At 38.7% G+C, this 20,732-nt stretch overlaps 1 protein-coding gene across 5 annotated transcripts in view; it reads left to right on the top strand.

The window, feature by feature from the left end:
* Positions 1 to 20,077, top strand: part of LOC121885362 (3'-5' RNA helicase YTHDC2) — a 50,211-nt gene extending 30,134 nt beyond the window's left edge. For 3 of the 5 annotated variants that reach the window (XM_042394739.1, XM_042394738.1, XM_042394740.1), the window contains exons 27-32: positions 457 to 576; positions 1,893 to 2,044; positions 8,560 to 8,731; positions 16,564 to 16,773; positions 17,555 to 17,737; positions 18,838 to 20,077. In XM_042394739.1, the coding sequence (XP_042250673.1) occupies positions 457 to 576; positions 1,893 to 2,044; positions 8,560 to 8,731; positions 16,564 to 16,773; positions 17,555 to 17,737; positions 18,838 to 18,906 (906 nt within the window). In that variant the 3' untranslated portion in view covers positions 18,907 to 20,077. Of the gene's footprint in view, positions 1 to 456; positions 577 to 1,892; positions 2,045 to 8,559; positions 8,732 to 10,118; positions 10,336 to 16,563; positions 16,774 to 17,554; positions 17,738 to 18,837 lie in introns of those variants that run through there. The other 2 variants (XM_042394741.1, XM_042394742.1) reach the window with 2 other exon arrangements.
* Positions 20,078 to 20,732: the final 655 nt, after the last annotated feature.

Genomic DNA, 20,732 nt, shown 5'->3' with positions numbered 1-20,732 from the left:
TGTTTTAATATCATTTTCCACTGAAGACACACAGCTGATATGTCAACATGATGATTTCAGCAAAATAACTAACCCTAACGACTGCCTGGACTCTGAGAGGCTTGTCATCATAAACTGAAAATTTAAGTGTCACATTTGAATCAAAACTATCATGCATTTTCCACTGAAGAAATACTTTAAGATCACGCATATATTCTCATTTGAAACGGCTGAGAAATGAATCCATGCTTTTGTGTCCTCATGACTAGACTATTGTATTTCATTATCCACATGCCTCAGCCAAGGAGATGGATAGATAGTTCATATACTGCTGCATGGAGCACATTACTCCAATGTCAGCCTCTCTGCTTTGTTGCTTTTGTGTTTGTGTCTATCTTGCCTCAATTATTTTGTGCTAAATGTTTCCTAACTTACAGTACTGGCAGTTTTATCTCATGTTGTGTATCTTACTGTCAGGCAGCAGGATTGGTGTTTGAACTGAGGCAGAAGTGGCAGAATCTTTTCATCAAGAGGATCCGTTGTCCTTCAAAGCCCTGGTCTCAACAAGATGAGGCCATCATCCGAACCCTGGTTTCTGTAAGTCACTTTCATTTTTCATTTTTTAACACTTTTATGTGCGCTTATTTTTTGATAATATTATGGCTGTTTGAATAATTGTACTGCATTCAGTGCTTTTGTTGATTTTGGTTATGTTAAAATTCAGCCATACATTAAAATTGATCTAAAATTAGTGACCTTTTTATGTATTCACAGTGAACCTTTTAAAACAAGTCCCATATTTCCTACGAAATTGTCAGTTTTTGCTCCTACCAGGCTATACTTGACTTTGTTACAAGGAGCAGAGCAGGTGGACCCAAATGCAAAGTAAAACTGAATAGAACAGAAGACCCAACAAAGACTGAACCAAACAATAGGACTTAAATACAAACTGAACTAACTCATTAACTCCAACAAAACGAAACGCAAATAGCAATTTTCAGTTGCTGTAATACCTCTGGGGAAATCCAATTGTGTGAGTATGTCATACAGGAACAAAGGGTATTGTTTAAAAGATAGTCACCAAATATTGATAAAAGAATTTATACTAAACAAAACAGGATTTTTACAGTTAGTGTATTTCAGGTTATTCTTCCTGGCAGCAACACCACCAGGTCGTCTGTATTTCTAACCAAGAATATATCTGAACTGCAAGCATCTATACATGGGCTGCAACTATGATTATTGTCATTATCAATTAATCTGTTGATTATTTTCTCAATTCATCGATTGTTGTTTGGTCCATAAAATGTCAGAAAAAAAACAAAAAAACAAACCACCCCAAACACAAAACCACAACCCAAAGATATTCTGTTTTCCTGTCATAGAGGAGTAAAGAGACCAGAAAATATTTACATTTGAGAAGCTGGAACTAGAGAATTTCGGCATTTTCCTTAAAAAATGACTCAAAACAATTAATTGTCCATCAAAGTAGGTAACGTTTCTGTCAATCAACTAATTGATTAATTGACTAATTGTTACAGCTCTTATCTATACCAACCCAATGCTCTCTGCAAAGCAAAGCCATAATTTCCCTCATAGTGAGAGACAGTTTTTAAGTCTTTATAGTCCTCATATAAGGACTTCACATGGGAATGTATTTTTAAGAACTGTGTAGCCAGCTCTGGTGTCTGTCACTGCTGTGTTTTGCCTTGTATGATCCATGTGCTTAAGTTCATTTACATTTGTACCATATTTATATGACGCATGATTCCACATTTACACTGTGTTCATGTGTACAACTCCATTCCTGCAGGTGGTTTTGGTCTTCTGTCTCATTGTGTCTTGAGTACATTGATATGTTTGTGACACCAGGATGCAGGGGACTGACTTGAGGTCAAACTGACTTCCCACAGGTGCTTGCAGCAGAGGAGCAGGGAGCAGGCCTACAGCAGCCCACAGGGATTGGCCAGCGGCCCCGGCCCATGTCATCAGAAGAGGGGCCCCAAACTTTTGTGAAGAATTCCAAGAGCATCCCCCAAGTATCCTCCAACACTACTGAGGACAAGTATGTAATACTCTCAATAACATTTACATTGCAGTGTATGGTAGTGCAGTAAAAGTCCATATCAAAGGACAAAAAGCAAATATCCCAGCTTTCCTCCTTTGGCTTAAAGTAGTGCTGTTACATTCTGCTTAAACAACAGGGAAGACATTTGCATTGCAGCTCTTATCTTTATAGTGTTATGTTTGCAGATTAATAGAAACCATACAGAACGAGTTAAATGAGTAAATGAAAGTCTGTAAACCAACCCAATGGGAAAAATTGGAAGAGTCTAAATACATTCCAAAGCTCCATGACACAAGTTAACATGTTCTCATTTTACTGAGATTAGTTTCATAATTTATCTTAAGTTTTCGTATAAAAACTAGTAATCAAATAATGTCTGAGTCTCAAGTCATCATCTGGTATATATGAATAAATAAAGGCCGGGTACAAAGCGATAAGGAAGTGCTCACACAATAGATTCATTGTAATGAATTCTTCCATACAACAAGTTTGCAACAACTGTCTTGCCATACTCACCACTCTGCTGCTCTCACCTTCTCCTTTCAACACTAATATCGTTTTCATTCACTAATTAATTCCAGACATTTCTACGTTGTTGTTTTTTTCATCAGTTTTAAACTATGAATCTCCTGTAGATGTTTCACATTTAAAGCCTAAAAAGAAAGGAAGGGATCTTTTGAGTCACTGGAAGGCTTTCAATGTGAAAATATGGAAGTGTTGAGTTTCATTGACCATAGCTTAATACAGATCGAAAAAAATGACTCCACACTTCCTCCAAGTTTACCTGTTGTCTCGATAAGTTCAATACATTGTATATCTTCACAGCTCCAAATCAGCCAATACAACAACAGAGTCATGTCTTCATTCACTAATTATTTTCAGGATGAGAGTGAGGGTGCTCAGAATAACTCCTGAAACAGCTCAGTGTGTGCGTTGTATTCTGTGTTTTCTGGTGTTTTATTGTATGTTAACGTCAACACTGTTACATCTACTGTGCCTCTGGCTCATTATTGCCAGTTCAAGTCACGTAAACAGACTCTGCTCAGGACCAGCACAACCATTCACCGCCAACTCAGGTAGGCTCGCCTACTCATGGGACTACCTGTTGGAGCTGAGCCACTTTCACCCAGAGCCATTGCAGGTATCCCTCCTCACTAATCAGATACCTCTGGATTTACTTTGAGGACACTGGTGAAGGTGAATACGAGGAAAAAGAGGGTCTAGAGGAGGGATACGGAACAGACTGAGGAGAAGGGGCAGCCGACTACCTTAACCTACCATCACCATGTCAAACTGTCAGACCGAAGAGCTTTCCACACTCGTGAGGTTTGGCTTAATTGACTGCCTGGACTCCACTGTCTTTGCAGAGCAGCTTAACAGTATCTTTTAACAGCCAGTTTAACAGCTGCAGTGCACCAACCAACTGGACCCTCCCCAGCCCCAGCCCCAGCCCATCCCACCAAGCTCTCACCATAGATGAACAGTTGGTGACCTCCATCCTGAGCAGAGTCAATTCACACAAAGCCTCTGGCCCTGACAGGCTTAGAGGTAGGGTGCTCAAAGACTACTCCACTCAGCTAAGTGGGATCACCAAGCTGTTTCAGTGTCTTCTGGATTCTGGCTGTGTTCCAAGCCAGTGGAAGGAATCCAGTATAATCCCAATCTCTAAAAAGACACATGCTAAGGACCTGAATGACTGCAGGCCAGTTGCCCTGACATCAGTGCTGTGTGGAGAGAGCAGTGTGCAACCAGCTCTTCAGCATGATGGCAGAGAGACTGGATCCACTCCAGTTTTATAAGGCAAAACACAGGGTTTAGGATGCAAGTCTCACCCTTTTATACATCTGTGACTATGATTTTATTCATGGACTTCTCTTCTGCTTTTAATACTGTACACACAAACACCCCACTGCAATGCCTAGTGGAGCTTCAGGTCAACCCAACACTGATTTTATGGATTAACAGTTTTTTACAGGACAGGCGCCAACAGGTGCTTGTAAATGGTTTTAAATTTCAGCAAGTTGATTTTAAACACAGAGCTCCCCCAAATTTGCGTTTTTATCCCCCATTCTATTCTCTCTTTACACCAACATCATCTCCTGCAGCAGTGAAGGAATGACACTTTTTAAAGTATGCAGATGACATGGCCCTAGTTTCAGGAAAGTTCCCTCAAACTCAATATCACCAAGACCAAGGAGCTGTGCTGTGGGAGCAGAGAGAAATCAGACTCACAACAACCACCTCTTTTCCAACCCCTCAGTATTGAAGGTGAGCTGGTGGAACAAGTACAATCATTTAAATACCTTTGGACAGAGATAGACACTTCCTTGTCCTTTTCCCAGCACACTGACTCTGTATACAAAAAAGCCCAGCAGCACTTTCACCTGTGGAAGAAGCAGGACTTTTAATGTCAGCAAGGACATTTTACCACTGGTTTACAGGACACTAATTGAATCCATACTCACCTTCAACATTTCATCCTGGTACTGTACAATGCCCTCACCACCAAACATGAAACTAGACTCTCCCACATAACTAATCAGGCCAGCAAAATAATTAGGTCACCCCAAATTTCCTTATCTGAACTGTACATCTGGTCAGTGATCAGGAAAGTCACTGATCAAGCAGGACCCCGCTCACTGACACACAAAACCATAGCATACATAAAACATCACCCAAATACACAACACTTCAACCTCCCCATCTGTAACAAACAAAACCAAAAACCTCCAAAACACAAATAGTTCAGAAACACAGAGTCCAGTCTTAACATCATGATTGTCCATGTTGAATGCTTTACGCAGATCTAAAAATACAGCACCAACTACTCCTCCTTTATCAAGTCTTGATTTAATTTGCTCTATTAAGTGCAAGGTAGCAGTTTCGGTGGAATGATTTGCTCTAAAGCCAAACTGCATACAATGTAGACCAAAATTGCTTGTATTAAGAAATGTTGTCAGTTGTTTAATGACAACTTTCTCAGCAACCTTTGAGAGTACTGACAGTATACCTATTGGTCTGTAGTTACTGGCTTCAAGGTGGTCTCAAGATTTAAAAATAGGCGTGACAGTGGCACATTTCCAGTAATCAGGAAAGGAGCTGTGTTTAAAAGACAAGTTAATTAAATGAGCAATGGGGGGAGTTAAACTATCTTTGTGTTTTAACAAACATATTGTCAAATTGGAAAGCATCTCTATTTTTGGAGCTTTTTAAGGAGCTGATGATTTTGTTTGTTTGTTTACTCATTAGTCTCTACCAGCTCGAAAACCTGGCCTTTAGCATCTATAGGAATAATATCCAGTTTCCTTTTCATATTTTTTTTTCCTAACTCATATACAGACTCAAGAAAAAAATATTAAAGACAGAAGCAACAATAAGATGATCTTCAATTAACTTTCTCTGTACTTTGAGTTTAAAATCTCCTAAAAAGTTTGGGTCCCTCCTTGTGACATTATCAATGTTTTTCCAGATCAATTTACTGTTGTCTTTTGCCTCATTTAATATATTGAGATAAAAAACAAGGATTTAGCTTCTCTTAGCTCTTGGATAACTTTGTTTCTTATACCTTTATAAATAAATGTAGTTTTAATTGCCTGCCTTAGTGCAGCATCTCTAGATTTCATTAGTTTCCACAAATTTTCATTAAACCACGGTAAATTGTTTTTATTTTTAGATTTTACCTGTATCCTCACATTAAGTAAGTTATATTGAGTAAAAGTAACACAGCCATAGTCCAGATCATCAGAGGACAGTACATCATCCCAGTTCAAGCTGTTAATTTCACTGACAAATTCTTCTTGCTTAGCTCTGGGTATGCATTGAAGGATCATTGTCTTAGTTGTTGTGGTCCTAAATCTGTTTTTAGTCAGTTTTCTTGTACATAGGATTAGGTTATGATCTGATGAGCCAGTGATTGATTTATAACTTTTAGTTATTCTTTCTGGTTTGTTAGTTAATATCAGATCAATTTGTGTACTGGAGCATTTTGCAATCCTAGTTGGGCCTTTTACTAGTTGTTCTAGTTGGAATTTCTCTGTGATCATTTTTAGTTTTTTCCTCCTAGATTTATCCTCCCAATTCACATTAAAATCACCCATAAGTAATAATTCCGTTGAGATTGCAGTCTTTCAAGACTTCTGTGAGTTGATCATAGAAAGTGTCATCTGCAGAAGGGGGCCTATAGACACCTATGATGTTAAAAGACATTTGTTGGGATAACATTATTTTTATCCCAACATATTCTAATGTGTTACCCACATTACCTCTCCTCCTCTTCCATCAGGTCTGTCTCTTCTAAAACATTGGTACCTGGGCACCGTGAACACACTCTCAGGAGTTGTTTTTTTCAACCATCTTTCAGTCAGACAGAGAAAGTCCAGATTTGATTCAGACACAAGATGAGTTAGCTGATTGCTATTTGCAGTAATGCTTCTGATGTTAAAATGTCCAGCAAATAGCCCCCTCAGTTTCAGCTTTGGGTCCTATAAGACTTTTGCATGATTGACAGTTTGGAAGGTTTTGAATAACCTCTGCCTCCCCACTACAGGGTTTCGACACACAGTGGTGTCAGCAGCAGGTTTTGTGAGAGAGACACTGGACATATCAAGGTCTTCACAGTCCAGTAATGAAAAGTTATTCATTGAGACATCATGCCTCGTGTTAACAAAGTTCAGTCTGTTAAGGAAGAAGCCCAGCTTAGAAAGTTGCTGCTCACTCATCACCGGCACCAGAGGAGTCCCAGACACACTCGGGCACAAATCAGCATCGAAGTTCTTCAGCACTCCAGGGGTCACTGGTCCAGGATTTAGCTGAACATCTATGGGGAGCAGGAACAGCATGAAAAGGAGACCTGCTATCCTCCGAAACAGGGTGGCAGATGACCGGTCCACTGGATTGGTGATTCGCTCTAGTACCTAGGCTGATCCGTGCCGCAGGACAGAGGAATAGATTGCAAAACATCCCAGTAAGCTATGATGAAAACTCACTGTAGGAGTGTCAACTGACCATAAGTTAACATTTGTCCCAAGCCCAATCACTCGGTGTCCCAGCTGTTTTCCATCAACTTTGATTGCTCTGGCCAGACAGACACATACAGGCAATACAGCAGTGAGAACCAACAGTAGTCCAAAAAGCACTCCCAGCCCATGTCTTTTTGCTGATGAAAAACTGCTCTGAACTTGACAGTTTTTGACAGGCATGCTCGTGGTACGATAAACGGCCTTGGATAACAGTCCTAGGCAGCAATCCCATCCAGGATCCCAGTGGCCTGAGGGTAGAAGCTCCTCTTCAGCACTGGCCCGGTGCACCCGGAACCTCCTCTCGACCTCAGCGGGGAGAAAAAACTGCCATCCGGGCAGTTAGGATCCCCAGAAGATCCATGTGGCCAGGACCGTTTCTTTCGATGTTGAGATGGATGTACAGATGGTCTAGCTTGTCCATGTGGTCGGGATCACAGCTGGATTTATCCTCTCCATCTTTTCGATGTTTAATCTGATGTTTACATTTGAAAACCTGGACTGGTCTGGTAGCAGAGTCGGCAGGGGGTGAGCTGACCATTTCCTTATCCTGATGAGTGACTAATAGTCATATGTTATCATTGTCCAATAATGTCCAATATTATTCACAAAAAGTTTACAGAAGTGCACAAATTTAGCAAAGCTGACAGAGAGGGGACTGGATAGGTCCGTGCCTTCTAGAGAACAGGGTGCATAGAGAGGCTCCACCATGCATGGGTTACATTACCAGCAAGGATCCTTCAATTTTTCTTCTTGTTTAAATAACATACCTCTTTAGTGCTGTATCTCCTTTGGAATATTGGTAACAGGTAGCAGTTAGCAATTGACAGCTAGTTAGTTGTTTTGAATTGAAAAATATATACAAAGATGATATTTTCTCTTCTCTTCTTGCTGATCAATGCTATTATTTCTTCTTTAGAGTCCTTTCTGAAGATTAATGAAGGTTATTTTGCAAGATGTTCCACTGAATGCCACACCGCTGAATGCCACGTGACTGAGTGATGAATTTACACCATTGGTTGGCCAAATGCCACTACTTCCTGTATCCATTTCAAATTAAAAGCCCTCGTTTCAAGTTAAAAGCCCTCCAGCATTTCATACAGGTTCCAGCCTTGTACTAGGATTTGACCTAGTCTTACTTCAATTACTGTTAAGCTTTTGTCAATGAAACTCAATACTTCCTGCAAAGATGTCTCACATTAAAAGTCTTGCTTCAAGTCTGATGGCACAAAGTGGATAATCCCTCATGTTCCTGGAAAGCTTGATATGAAGCATGCTGGAAGTGTTGAGTTTCATTCACAGTAGCTTAACAGTGCTCAGAAAAACAGCAAGTAGAAGTGACTGGAATTAATTAGTGACGTTGTTGTTGTACTGATGGAAATTAACGCGGTGGAAATGTACTAAATTTATCAAGACAACAGGTAAACTGTTGAGGAAGGAGGGAGTATTGAGTTTGTAGTAACAGCAAATTTTACCATCTGACCATCTTCCCCATAGATTCTCTAGAATGCCAGCAGCTGCAGGCCTGCTTCAGAAGAAAGCCCACAGCAGAGATGAGTCTTCACTGCCCATAAATCAGCTCTCTGACCCTCCGTCCTCCAGCAATTCTTCCTGCTCAGTGAGCATGGACAGTCCCTCTGACAGCCCCTGTCCCTCCTCTTCAGGAAAGGTACCTACCGTCTGCCATGCAGTGATCATGACACACAGTTGCACATGTAAAAACAGCCACACCTGATCCATTGCTCTTACACAGCCAGGAAAAATGAGACTATCCTGGTGAAAATGGGGCAGTCTGTGTCTTGTTTTTAGCCCTTTTTTCTGAGTGCTCTAGGTCAGATTTGTTTGGGGGGAGGTGTTATGGTGATGGTGTACTGTCAGTGCTGTGCAGTGTTTTTAGTTTTTGTTTTTTCATATATATATGTTACCATTAGAAACTGCCTGATTAAGAAAATTTTAAATCCTACACATAGGGATTTTAGAGAAGTGTTTGTAGGTATTTAATATGTGTTCATGTCAAGGTTATGCTCCAGCAAAATAACAGAAAGTGACGTCGTTAAAAATAACTTGCAATCATGTGAGTCAAAATGTACAAAGATTAGACTGCCAACCCCTGGCAGCACGTCAAAATAGTCCACCATTTGTTAGGCTGTCTGTCATTACAGTCTGGATCCAGCTTCGCTTCACTCATTCTGCCATTTACCCACCAAACATCCATTTATCACCCTGGCCATCCATTCCCGGGAGCCTGCTGCCTGTCTGAACCAGAATAAATAAGGTTAATACCGGGATTTCCCAGAACAAATTACAAAGCTGCGTCACTGATGAGAGGTTTCACTCTGTGAAATTGAATTTGGGGTACTCCAATTCTGCAGAGTACTTGTGGAAACCAAGAAAGTCTCGACTGAGCAGAGAACTTTATACATAGTCACACAGACTGATAAAGACTGAGAAATTGACTCTGGCGTTGGGTTGAATGGGACACGATATGTTGTATGTATGAGTTTGCACTGTCACTGTTTGTATAATACACTGTGGGGAACATTGAATTTTACTGTGTTGTGTGTTTCTTGCTTGCTGCTGTATTTTGTGTATACTGGTAGTTTAAGGGGTTGGTACCTGTACAGGTTCAGTTTTAGGGTTGTAGACTCTAAATTACAAATTATATTTTGTCAGACTGAGACTCTGACCGGCACCCTGGCTTAACCGCCAGCCACTGCTACAATGTAACCCTTAGACATGTTAACACCAATCCATACACATCTAATTAGATATTTTCTTAATACACCAAATCAAAAAAGAGAAAAATTAGTCACCACAGAAATAAAACTAAACAATCCACCCATTTTAGCTAACTCTTAGAATAAGCTAAAATAATTCACATTAATCAAGTATGTGGCGGTGAATGATAAATCAATATAACCATATGAAAAATTAACATTTACCTAGCATTTAAATTAATGGACTTAGCAAAAATGTAATATAATATTCATAAGTATGTTTTAATCAGTGCATAATCCCATGAAAATAAGAGCCAGTGTGTTTTTGTCATGGTTTAGAGCAAGTCCTGTATATCTGCATAGAGAGTGGGTCCTCTTCCACAGTGCAGTTCATTGGATCATGTAGCTGAGATGACCAGCTAATGTCTCACCCGGCCAGCGTCTGCAGCAGCAGCCAGCTACTCCTACAACGTCTGTGCAACTTTCTTAACAGGCGTTATTTGGATGAATTGACCACATTTTTGGGAATCTACATGATAACCTTCTTGCCTGAAAAAATATTAAAACTTAATAAAGTGACAGAAAATTAGATCAGCTTTCAGCCTGCCTCCGCCATTACTACTGGTGGCTCTGGGCAGTGCTACTTGTTCTTCTTCTCATGTTGGACTGAGGGCAAACTGGACGCTCCAGTGACTCACTATTGCCCCTGAGGTACAAAGTGGTATTATGAGACAGTACAGGCCGGATGCGACCGGGGTTAGCGGGTTAGTGTACTAACTTCAGTAGATATCTCTGCAACATAATACGTAGATGTCTTTGACATAACGTCAAACCTGTTATTTCTTCACATTCTCTTGATAATTTTAGTTAATTTATGAATGTTTTAAACTAATTCTGGACAAATCTTCCACATTGTACCTCTAACAATTAAATAAGAAACATGCATCCGAATGATGACCCCGATCATTGCCGCTTGCAGCTATATTGCTTTTAATGTTTTATGTAAAGCTTTTTTTAAAAGTTGATCCTCAAAAAGCCTTTCTCTCACATACATATACCAACCAGACATACATCTTTGCTTGTCTGGATCTATCTTGGAGGCTACATCTGATGAGCCATTGGCTTTGTTTTTTTCCTTACTACAACTTGCTGCTTTCCTGAAAGCAGCAACTTACCCATCAATGCTTTCACAATTTTAGAATTATTGTATAATTATCATATGATTTCAACAAATGAACTGTTCTTACAACTGTATTTTAATAAGAGAGGAGAAGGAAACTCTGTGCTGTATCTTCTTTTTCCATAAAACTGCAGGTCTGCTGCGCTCTGTCCCCTTTAAATGAAAGCATAAGGACTTGTACTGCACTGTAACATTTATTCTCTGGCTTTTATTCTCTTTTGGAGTTTTAACATCTTTTGGTGAATTTTTCACTCATTCAGGGTTAACCCATGTTGACATTCACAATGAAGCATTAGACACAACAAGGAGACAGGCATATGCTGAACGGCTCGCAGCAACGCACACATGCATATCAGTAAATCCTGTTGCAGTATCCAAAAGTTTCCACTCTCTTACAGTCTGATTTAATTTTTATGGCAGTGGTGGCAATTTGAGAATATCCATTTTTTTATTCATAATAAATGAACTTGTGTACACAATTTATTGGCGCCTAGATTTCTGAAGCCAGAAGCATTTCAGAATCTCCTTTCCCTGTGGACATAGACTCACACTATAGATATCAATCACACCGAAATAAGCCTACCGTCTACTCAGAGCGTCTTCCTTAGGGTGTAATTCCACTGATGTGAATTTTTATCAATTTTTTCGATGTCAGATGACAACCCAAAGTTTGTCCATAAAAAACCCTCAACCCCCCTCAAATTTACTAACCAATCACTGACCAGCTTTTAATTTAACCTATTTCAGACAACACCTCAAGTAAAACCATTTTTTTCACTGGCTTGATTTCTCTCTCTATATATTTAGATGTCAGATGTTCACAGCCAACTTGTAGAAAATATACATAGTTTATTTATAATTTCGTCAAACACAGACATGGCAATGCAAAAGGAATAAAATTTGCACTTACCATTCTTTAGTTCTGATGAGACCCTGTTTGGCAATAATAATAATGGTCAAATATTTGAGCTTGTGAAATGGTTTGTTAATGTGCAATAAGTTTTGCAGCTGTAGAAATATAGGGGAGAACGGTGTAACATGAGCCACGTTTTACATTTGATGATTTTTATGCAAAACGAAAGTGTATTTGTTTCAAATAATAGTTACTATATATACCTCAAGTTGTTGTGTACCCATGGAAATTAAAACAAGTTATTTAATTATTATGGTTTTAGAACAATGAGCCATCAAAAAAAGTTAGTCAAATAGCACAATTTGCCCCAAGGTAGGGGTAAAATGAGCATGAGGATGGGGTAAATTGAGCACTCTACGGGTAAATAGTGCGACTATTAAATACTGGTATAAAAATTACACAAAATCAAACAAATTAATCATAAAATTAAAAGTAATGTTGAACTTCATTAATGCCATCAATTTAACAAAGGCAAAAACTTGTACTTTTAAGTAAAACCATATGTTTGTGTCCTGTTGTTCAACATGTTACCTTAACATTTTCAGTAAAGATTAAACTGATCTTTGTTTGTTAGCTACTGAAAGAATGTATGTGTAAATGTGCTTTTGTGTATACAGACGAGTGACAAATTAAAGGAAAAACTGGTCCAGGTCTGAATGCTTGACCCCTACAGTGAGGGGATCTGGTGGCTGTTATGCTGTGGGGGGCATTTTGCTGGCATGGTTTGGGTCCACTTGTCCCCTTAGAGGGAAGGGTCACTGCAAATCAATCCAAAATTGTTCTCAGTGATCACCTTCATCCTATGATGAAACATTTCTATCCTGATGGGAGTGGTCTCTTCCAGGATGACAATGCCCCAATTCACAGGACACGAGGGGTCACTCAATGGTTTGATGAGTATGAAAATGATGTGAATCATATGGTCTGGCCTTCACAGTCACCAGATCTCAACCCAATTGAACACCAATGGCAGATTTTGGACTGATGTGTTAGACAGCACTCTCTACCACCATCATCAAAACACCAAATGAGGGAATATCTTTTTGTGTGGCTTAAACTTAACATTAGTCAACAATTAGATATTTATTCATCAACATTGTAGCACCTGTAACAGTGATCAAACATGAACAGTGTCTCTAGTCTCTAGAATATCAGAAGATAATTTTGGGGGTAAATTGAGCCATTGACTCAACTCGCCTCAACATCACTGGCACGTTTTACCCCACGTCCTCCATTTTAACATAACTGTTTCATACAGTGGCTCAGATCCACAGTTATGCTAAGTTTATGCCTTGTTTTGTAGCTTACACTGACTTAAATTAACATGTTATAATGTCCAAAACTTATGTGTTTTAATTAAGATACAAGACTGGTAACTTTAGTAACATGATGAATTCACTTGGCATGACAAAAATCATTTTATTTGCTCTGTTTTGCTTAAAACTCTCTGAGTCCAAGATGGATTGAGTAATGTGAACTATACTTTCTTAATTTGTGGTCACATGATTACTTTTGTTTATGGTTACCTAGATAAAGGGGTTGGCTCATTGTACCCACTGGCTCTATATACCCCATTCTCCCCTATTGTGCATGTATGAAAGTTTTGTGCACAAAGATACAATGTGCACATGTATAAAAATGTTTTGAAGCTGTAGAAATATTTTTTGCATGTGTGAAAAAAATTTGAATTACTGTTCTATTCTGGGTACATAAATCAGCCTTCCTGAACTTGAAAATATGCGTTTGGACAACTGCGTTGCCTTACAATAACAGCAAACTAACTGCAAGCTAAGTACAAAACACATTAAATGTTTACTATTATTATCTACAGCATCCTCAAGTACAATTAAACCCACCTGGGTTGCAGGAGAGCCCACATCATCGTCCGTCTTTCAAGACCTGCAGGGGGGATGAATGCAATGAAACATCTGCCCTCTGATTGGACAGATTGACTTTATGTTTGACAGATTCAGATGTAAAAACTGTGTCAAAATTCATACTTCAACTTGTAATTTGTAGTTGTAACTTCAGTGTCACATACACAGGTAGGAATTTGTGTGTCAGTCTCTCAGACTTTGTGAAACCTCACTGTTGAAAAAAATCCTGCACAAATTTTAATTACACATACACAAAATATTTATACAGCTACAAAACTTTTTTACACATGTGCAAAATTTTCTACAGCTTCAAAACATTTTTACATGTGCAAATTTTATCTTTGTGCACAAAACTTTTTCACACGGACAAAATATTTCTACAGCAGCAAAACTTCATTACACATTCACAAACCATTTCACAATATTTATGACCATTATTTGATTCCATAATGTGCTGTGCAGTGGAAACACAGCCTTACATATATATATTTTTTTGGTTGTTGTTGTTTTTGTTTTTTTTTAATTAATTTAAGAATAAAAATGGTTTATAACTCTTTAGGAATGTATCTGAGGGCAGATGTCATGTTTCCCATGAAGCACTAGAGGCATACTTTATTGTTTGTCTATTTATGGTCGATTGAAAGCATAGTTGTTGTTGTTGTTCTTGCCTTAGAAAAAATGGCATCAACCCATCATTTCTGTTCAACACCTGTTTGTGTAGAACCAATGTGTTCTAGTCCAATAGGCTGAAGTTGTGGAATTAAAACAGTGTTAGAATTCACACATTCAAATGTAATTTCAGGTCGATTTATTAGACTTAAAGGGGACCTATTTTGCTTTTCCTTATTTTCAGCCATATATATAATTTTACAATGTCTGATGTTCATATTAAATGTTGCCAAATTATTTGATCTTAGGGAAAGATCAAATAATGAGGCAAATGTATGTAGTAATCCCTGTGAGCAAAAAGCATTGGCTTCAGACTGCCCTGAATGCTCGGCTTCCAACGTTTTTTTCTACTTTCAGCCCGAGCCAACATCACCTTGTGACGGATTTCTTTATATAGTCATCTGCTCCACTCCGCTTACATTATGGTGTTTTTCCATTGTTTTGGGGGTAGTTGCGCCACCTGCAGCTCTTCATCAAACATATTGTTTTGTCCTCCTGTTTTTAGTGCTGCTAACGAAGCTCTGCTAATTCATTGAGGATCACATTTCATTTCCTGTAAATTCTTCACAATAAAAGTCCCGTTATTTAGTCATTTAAAAGCTTTAAATATGAAGCGGCAAAAGCAGGAAATGTTGGGTTCATATCGGTAGTAACTTAATATGATTCTGATACGACTGCTTCTCGGCAGGCTTCCAGAAAGCTGGCCAATCAGAACAGAGTGGGCTCATCGGGAGGGGAGCCTTAAAGAGACAGGAGTTAATGCTGTCTGTTAGAGACAGAGGCTGAACTGAAGGGCTGCATATAGGGCCAGCATAAGATAAATAAGGGTTTTTTTTAACTGTGAATCATGGAAAGCTGCTCTAGTGGAGTCCCAGAATAAAAATATAGACCTCGAAATGAGCATAATAGGTCCCCTTTAATTTTGACAGTATGTAACATTGAAACAGCACAATACCTCTCCTCTGTGGGGTCAGGATTAGAGGGAACAAGCTTATATTCATTAGGATTTATTTTTTTATCTACAGTAGATTTGTGAAAAATAGTATAAAGGTTTTGAGTTAAACTGTGAAAGTCCAAATTTCAGCTGCATCAGGGAGTCAAATATTTGCTGCAGGGCTAGATTTGGCCTACAGCTGATTCACAGAGCATACAGCTAAACAAAGGCAGCAAAGATAAAGATACCTAAGCAAATCTAAAGATACAGCTATTATGTATGATGCAATGCAAAATTTAGGAAGAGAGAAGTAAAACTCATACAAGGAGCATCTGCAGGTGATATATCATTGCCAACTGACCACTGCAGCAGAGGAATTTGTGTCTGTGAGTGAACATCTAGGAAGTGGCTGTGAACATGACAAAAGACCAGCGATGCAATAACAGTACATTTTTTGTGATTTTACTGTCCTGCTTTCCTCAGTGACCTTAAGCCTGAAGTCATATTTTCCCTGACTCTTGATGACTCAAGAGTTCAGTGTGTTATGTTTGAAGCAGCCAGGTACACTTGTTGGATTTTTTGCCTGTTTTTGAAACTACCAAAATATTTTAACATTTACTTTTTCAATGTTATATAACTAAGAGTGTGTGATTGCAGTAGTTTTATTTAACCTATATTCCAAACTCAGTAACTTTCAGTTCTTCTTTTGTGCTCCACTGCTTCAGGACATGTGTGACATACAGTAGATCAGATCATTTAATTTAGTCCAGCTCATTCAGATCAGCTGAACTGCAGTGCTCATTTAGATTTTCAGTATTAGTCCTCCTAAACTAAAAACATGCAGGAGTTTGTTATAAGCCCAGTAAACAATCCCTGAAAGTGAGGATTGTCATCGAACATTCCTGATTGTAGCACTTCATTAACCACTGTGTCAGCTGTTTGTGGGTCGCTGTCCTGTGGTCATTTCTGATTTAATCAGCAGAGGAGGATATTAGTTTGGGTTTCAGAGGCTAGGGGCAAGAGCTCATGATGATGTTGTGGTGAATCCTGTGTAGAGTGTCTCATGTTACCCTGGTAGCCTTTACTGTTGAGATGTTTAATTCAGCTAGATACTAACCAATCTTTACCCACAAAAATAATGCGTGAAATTCAACCAAAGGATCTTATTGTCAATTTAGCTATGCTGTTGTTTTCCTCCTCTTGTTTTCCAGCAGTGCTCAAAGCCTGTGTCCCCTCAGCTGGCCTTTTCATCAGTCCGGTACTTCATCATGAAGAGCAGCAACGTCAGGAATATAGAAATTTCTCAGCAGAAGGGTATCTGGTCAACCACACCAAGCAATGAAACCAAACTCACCAAGGCCTTCCTGGAGAATAACCTCATCATCCTCATCTTCTCTGTTCAGGGTTCTGGACACTTCCAGGTACAGTGTGAGGCAGCATTCAGACCAACATCAGCTCTCTGTGGAAAAAAAAGGGCAGCCGGCTCATTCATTTGAATGCTGCACAACATGACATCATCCACCAAAGTGCTGCGTTGGCCAATCACATACATGCCAATCTTGGAACTCATTGGCTGTCTGTCTGATGACAGTTTAGCCTCTGGGGGGGCTATGGCCATTATTTTGGGAGTTCCAGTGTAGGAAGCAGATATCTGGATAACGGATATCGGGGGTTAAAACTTCCTCTTCCGTGCGCCGGTCATTGTTTACAGTCTGATTAGCAACTTCAGATGGTCCAGACAACATTTTGGTGTATCTCTACAAACAGATATATGCATATGAATGCAGGTAAATTTAAAGAAGCTAATAAAAAGCTAAATCGTCGTCAGACCATAGCAAGTGGTTTCCGAGATTGCATTTCAGCCAATGCGCTCTGCCTCTTTTGCTCTTCACATGGACTGTTTATCTTCATTCCTGGTATGTTACTTTGTAACATGAACACTATTTTCGACTGTTTACCTCATGATCATTGTGACAAAAGATAAAATTGCTGCTGTGATCATTTTCCGGATCTGTAAAACCTTTAAATGTTTAATCTGTTGCTCTTACTGGTCTCTCCGGATCATATTTCTGATTTCGGTCTGAATTCAGTCTAACTTGCATCATGCTATATGTTATCTATCATCATAATTTAGACCACATGTGCTAGAATTTGACCTTACTGTAAAGGTGTAATATAACTAAAGATTTTTGTCTTACACAGGGCTACGCTCGCATGGTATCAGCCATCAGTCAGGAGAGCTGCCAGGACTGGGGGTTCATGGGATTAGGAGGGGTTTTCAGTGTAGAGTGGATCCGCAAGGAGAGTCTTTCCTTCCACTGCACCCAACACATCCTCAACCCATGGAACGACCACAAGAGGGTCCAGATCAGCAGAGATGGACAGGTGAGACATTGTGCCTATTGTGAATCTATCATGAACCTATTGTGTGGTTTTATATTGTGAGTTAGAATCACAGATGCAGTTTCTGTATACAGTGTACAGTGTGTAATGATACTGGGAGTATGTCAGTTACACTCTGAAAGCCCCACATGAATGTCTTTTGAAATCACTGTGGTCCCAGCAGATGGAGGACAGAGGGGGAATCTGGGCTGGAAGGAAAGATGGATTTAGAGAAATCTAAACAACTTTTGGTGAATAAAATGTCACAGATATGTTTAAAATAGACTCAGTAGTTATATGAAATGAGTCAAAAAAGGGCCAAAATGCCAGATCTTTAAAGGTACCCTGTAGGCTTTTTGACCTCTAGTAATGCTATAGAGCAGTTTTTTTATGATTGGGTCCCTATTTGGTTGTCTGGTGTATGTGCACAAGGACATACATGTGCACAATACACAGTCATGCCAGTGGTTTCAGACTATCTCACAGGAGGCTGTAATGCACTAAGAAACACAGCAATGCACCATTAAAGGCAGTCAAGAAGAAGACTGTAAGCAAGTAAACAATGAAGGATTTAACATATTTACAGATTTGTAAACATTTTCTGAGGAAGGAAATGCATTCAACACTTTTGTTAGACCTTAAGACCTCAAGACAATGAGTTCTGGTGAGTAACACTTGATGTTAATATAACTTTTGTTTGTTGACAGCAAAACTCTACAGGGCTCCTTTTAATTGTTGAATGCAGGATGTTTCCCCCCCCATGCTTCTCCTATATTTCTCCCATTATGTGATGTAACATGTAACCATATCTCATTATCTATTTCACAATTCCTGTCACTTTTATTCCAGTTAATCCTGTATTCCAAGATTTATGAATGTTTTTTTTTTTTTTTGTTTCTATGAGAGGGTTAGTGCAGTACCTGTACCACCTCTCTTCCTGAAACAGTTTAAAAAGAGGTTTGGTAATATCAGTCATTTTAAAGACTTTTCATTCCATTTCATTTCCATTGGTACACATCACAATTACCTTCAGCTTATCAGTAGAGAATGTCAGTGGTTGATACTGGTGTGTCTTGTGTAAAAACACTCTATTTCCTCTGTAGGAGTTAGAGCCTCAGGCAGGCAGCCAGTTGCTGTTGCTGTGGGGGAGGAACTCTGGCAATCAAGTTTAATAAGAGGCCTCGGCACCAGCATCAGTACACCCCTCTGCACTACACTCACTGAGATTACCTGAAAAGTTTTCTTTCTTGCACTACCACAACTGAATCAAATTACATGTATTTGACTTTTTTTCTATGTGTTATCTGCATTTCACCTTAAATGGTACAAGGACTACAAGCTACGGCAAGTCAGCAGAACAATGGAAGAGAGACTGATGCATTTGAATGTTTAACTCTCAATGTCTCATTCAGTTCTCATTCAGTTTTTATTCTTTGTATGCAAAAGGTAGTCATATGTTCTTATCAAACAGTATGTTCATCATAAAATTGGAAACTGAAAAGCTAAGATGTTCTGACACTTGATATGAATTAGAATGATGAAACATCTTTGTAGGTTTTTATCATAGTTTTGTCACTGTTCATAACTTCAGAAGCTCATGCGGTTCATTGACATTGTTGCAGCATATTACAGTTAAGGTTATTGTAATTTTGTACAGTTATTTTTTGTGGTAATGTTTTGGTAGAGGAGATTTTAATGAATAATTAAATGTTGTGACATGTATGCATTATTTACATAAACAATGTTTCTCTGCACACCCTTCTCACTCAAGTTCAGTGGAAAGCAAAAGAAATTAGAAACTTTGTCAGAGTTGTTTAATAAGTTATGTTATATATGTTAAAGCTACATTCTCATGATAGTGCCTTTGGGGCATTACTGCAGAATCAGAGTATATACTGTATACACTATGTGACTTATCTGAATACATAGTGAACTCTGCAAAAAATTCTGCAATGAGAGAAAAAAAAACATAATATATGTAGTTAACATTTAAACCTTAAAGTGTAAAAATGATCACATATTTTTCAGCTGTAAGAGCAGAGGGGGGTTAAGTGTTTTTTTTTTTAAGTCATCCTCACGACTTAATCCTATTAATGGAATAATAAAAATAAATGCTGATTTCACCTCAAAACTCATCAGTTGTGAGCAGTTTGGACCTTGGTCGTTAAAAACAAGGGTGCAGTTTGAGCTGGAGAGACTGGGTGACATGTCACCCTCACTTTTCAAAATCAGTGACTTCTGACTATCCAGCTGTTTTTTTTTGTCATGGGTTTTGAGTGAAACTTGGTGGGACTGTCTGCAGACACCACTTGGGGCTGAATAAAAACTATCCTATCTATAACACCTCTGCATATGCATGTCATCTATATTTTCATTCACAGTCAACGATGTATAGTTATTATATTTTCCTAAAAAGACATCTAGACTGCATATCAATCAGTGAGAAGACTACAAGAGACAGTGCTCTTTTTAGTAAAGATGCAAATAGTAATGAGTATCAGGTTACTATCAACAAATAATATTTTGTGTCTGATATGGTTTTTCAACAAGTTCAATCACTTAGTTAAAAATTCTTAAAATGACATGACAACTCCTTCTCTCTCACTGAAAAATCCATTCTATGAATATGCCTTTTTTAAAGGTGACATATGCTTCTTCTGGTTTTCTGTTATTATATATACTGTTATGATCTTGGATATCTGTTAAACATGGTCAAAGTTCCAAAACTTAATGCATGTAGAAATACCATTCTCATCACTTTTTTGCATTTTTTATGACAAAAGTTGCTGGACACAAGATGTCTCCTACTTCAGTCTTAAGTCCATTCTCAGTGTATGTGCACTAGTGGCCTCCAAGTTTCCACATCACACTTGTATAAATTGAATACTGGACCATGATTGGCTTCAAACTAGTTGTGACCTGACAAAATCCTGCTTGTATGCACATGTCTTAAACTGAGATTTAAACTGAGGACAAAGAAACTTTCCTCCTACAGCAG

This window comes from Thunnus maccoyii, chromosome 19 (assembly GCF_910596095.1).
Source record: "Thunnus maccoyii chromosome 19, fThuMac1.1, whole genome shotgun sequence".
NCBI classification, from domain to species: Eukaryota; Metazoa; Chordata; class Actinopteri; order Scombriformes; family Scombridae; genus Thunnus; species Thunnus maccoyii.
Note: the sequence above shows the minus strand (reverse complement) of the source record. Positions and strands in the feature narration are given on the sequence as shown.